The 966-nt window shown below is 65.9% G+C and overlaps 1 protein-coding gene across 1 annotated transcript; it reads left to right on the top strand.

Annotated features, from left to right (window-relative positions):
* Positions 1–104: 104 nt before the first annotated feature.
* MNEG_15627 (hypothetical protein) lies at positions 105–479 on the top strand (the record flags this gene model as incomplete). Its single annotated transcript, XM_014035902.1, has 1 exon — positions 105–479. One exon carries the CDS (start codon positions 105–107, stop codon positions 477–479), a length of 375 nt encoding a protein of 124 aa, XP_013891356.1.
* Between the last annotated feature and the right edge of the window lie 487 nt (positions 480–966).

Genomic DNA, 966 nt, shown 5'->3' with positions numbered 1-966 from the left:
CTCGCGCGGCCGGGGCGGCGGCGGGCGTGGGCAGGCGCGCGTGGAAGCCGGCGGCGGCGGCGCTGGCGGCGCAGTACGGGGAGGCGGGCGGCAGCCTCATAGAGATGTCGCAGCAGCACTCGCTGAAGCCGTCAGAGCTCATCGACCTGCTGCTCGAGGCGGCGCGCGGGGGGGCGCCCTTGGACTGGCCGAAGCTCGCGTTTGAGGCTGAGCGCTTCGCCTCGGATGATGGGTCGGTCCCGGCGTCCGAGGTCGCGGCCGCCGTCGACGCGTGGCTGGCGGCGAACCCGGGTGCGCCGCCCAACCGCGACGGCACGCCGCGGCGGAAGCTGATAAGGGAGGGGCTGCTCGCGCACCCGCAGCTGGGGCCGCGGCTGCGGGCGGCCGAGGAGGCCGAGGGGGGCGGGGGGCTGAGTGGGACGTACGCGCTGATCTCGCTCGCGCTGGGGGCGCGTGCTGCGGGGGTCCGCCTGCATTGAGTTGGGGGGTTCGGCTGCTGACTACGCACCACCTGTGAGTTTGGGGTTCGGTTGGTGACACGTGTGCACCATGTTTGGGGCCTGAGATATCGCGTTTGTTGGTTGTGCCTTGGGGGCGAAGGCGGCTGAAAGTTGAGTGCATGTGTCGGGTGTGTGGTGACAGCGCCACAGTTGCTGCAGACGCCCAGTTGCTTCAGTTGAGCTGTGTGCATTGCAACCAGTCTGCAACACTCTTTCAGTTGTGTCACAATGCAAGACTCTCATGCAAGCACGGATAATGAAGTAGCGGGCAGAGTGTCAGTGAGGGCAGGGGCAGCGGGGTGAGCTGGCTGGTGCAGGGGCCCGGCAAGCTTGCGCTGCACGACGTGTCATCCAGCTGCCAAAGAACAACCACTTTGTGGAATAGAGTTGTTGGATGCAGTCGTCACAAACCTCTTGGATGTCCAATCACAGCAGATATGCAGAGTGTCAGCATGTTTTGCTGAAC

Source organism: Monoraphidium neglectum, assembly GCF_000611645.1.
Source record: "Monoraphidium neglectum strain SAG 48.87 unplaced genomic scaffold scaffold05503, whole genome shotgun sequence".
Classification (NCBI taxonomy): domain Eukaryota; kingdom Viridiplantae; phylum Chlorophyta; class Chlorophyceae; order Sphaeropleales; family Selenastraceae; genus Monoraphidium; species Monoraphidium neglectum.
Note: the sequence above shows the minus strand (reverse complement) of the source record. Positions and strands in the feature narration are given on the sequence as shown.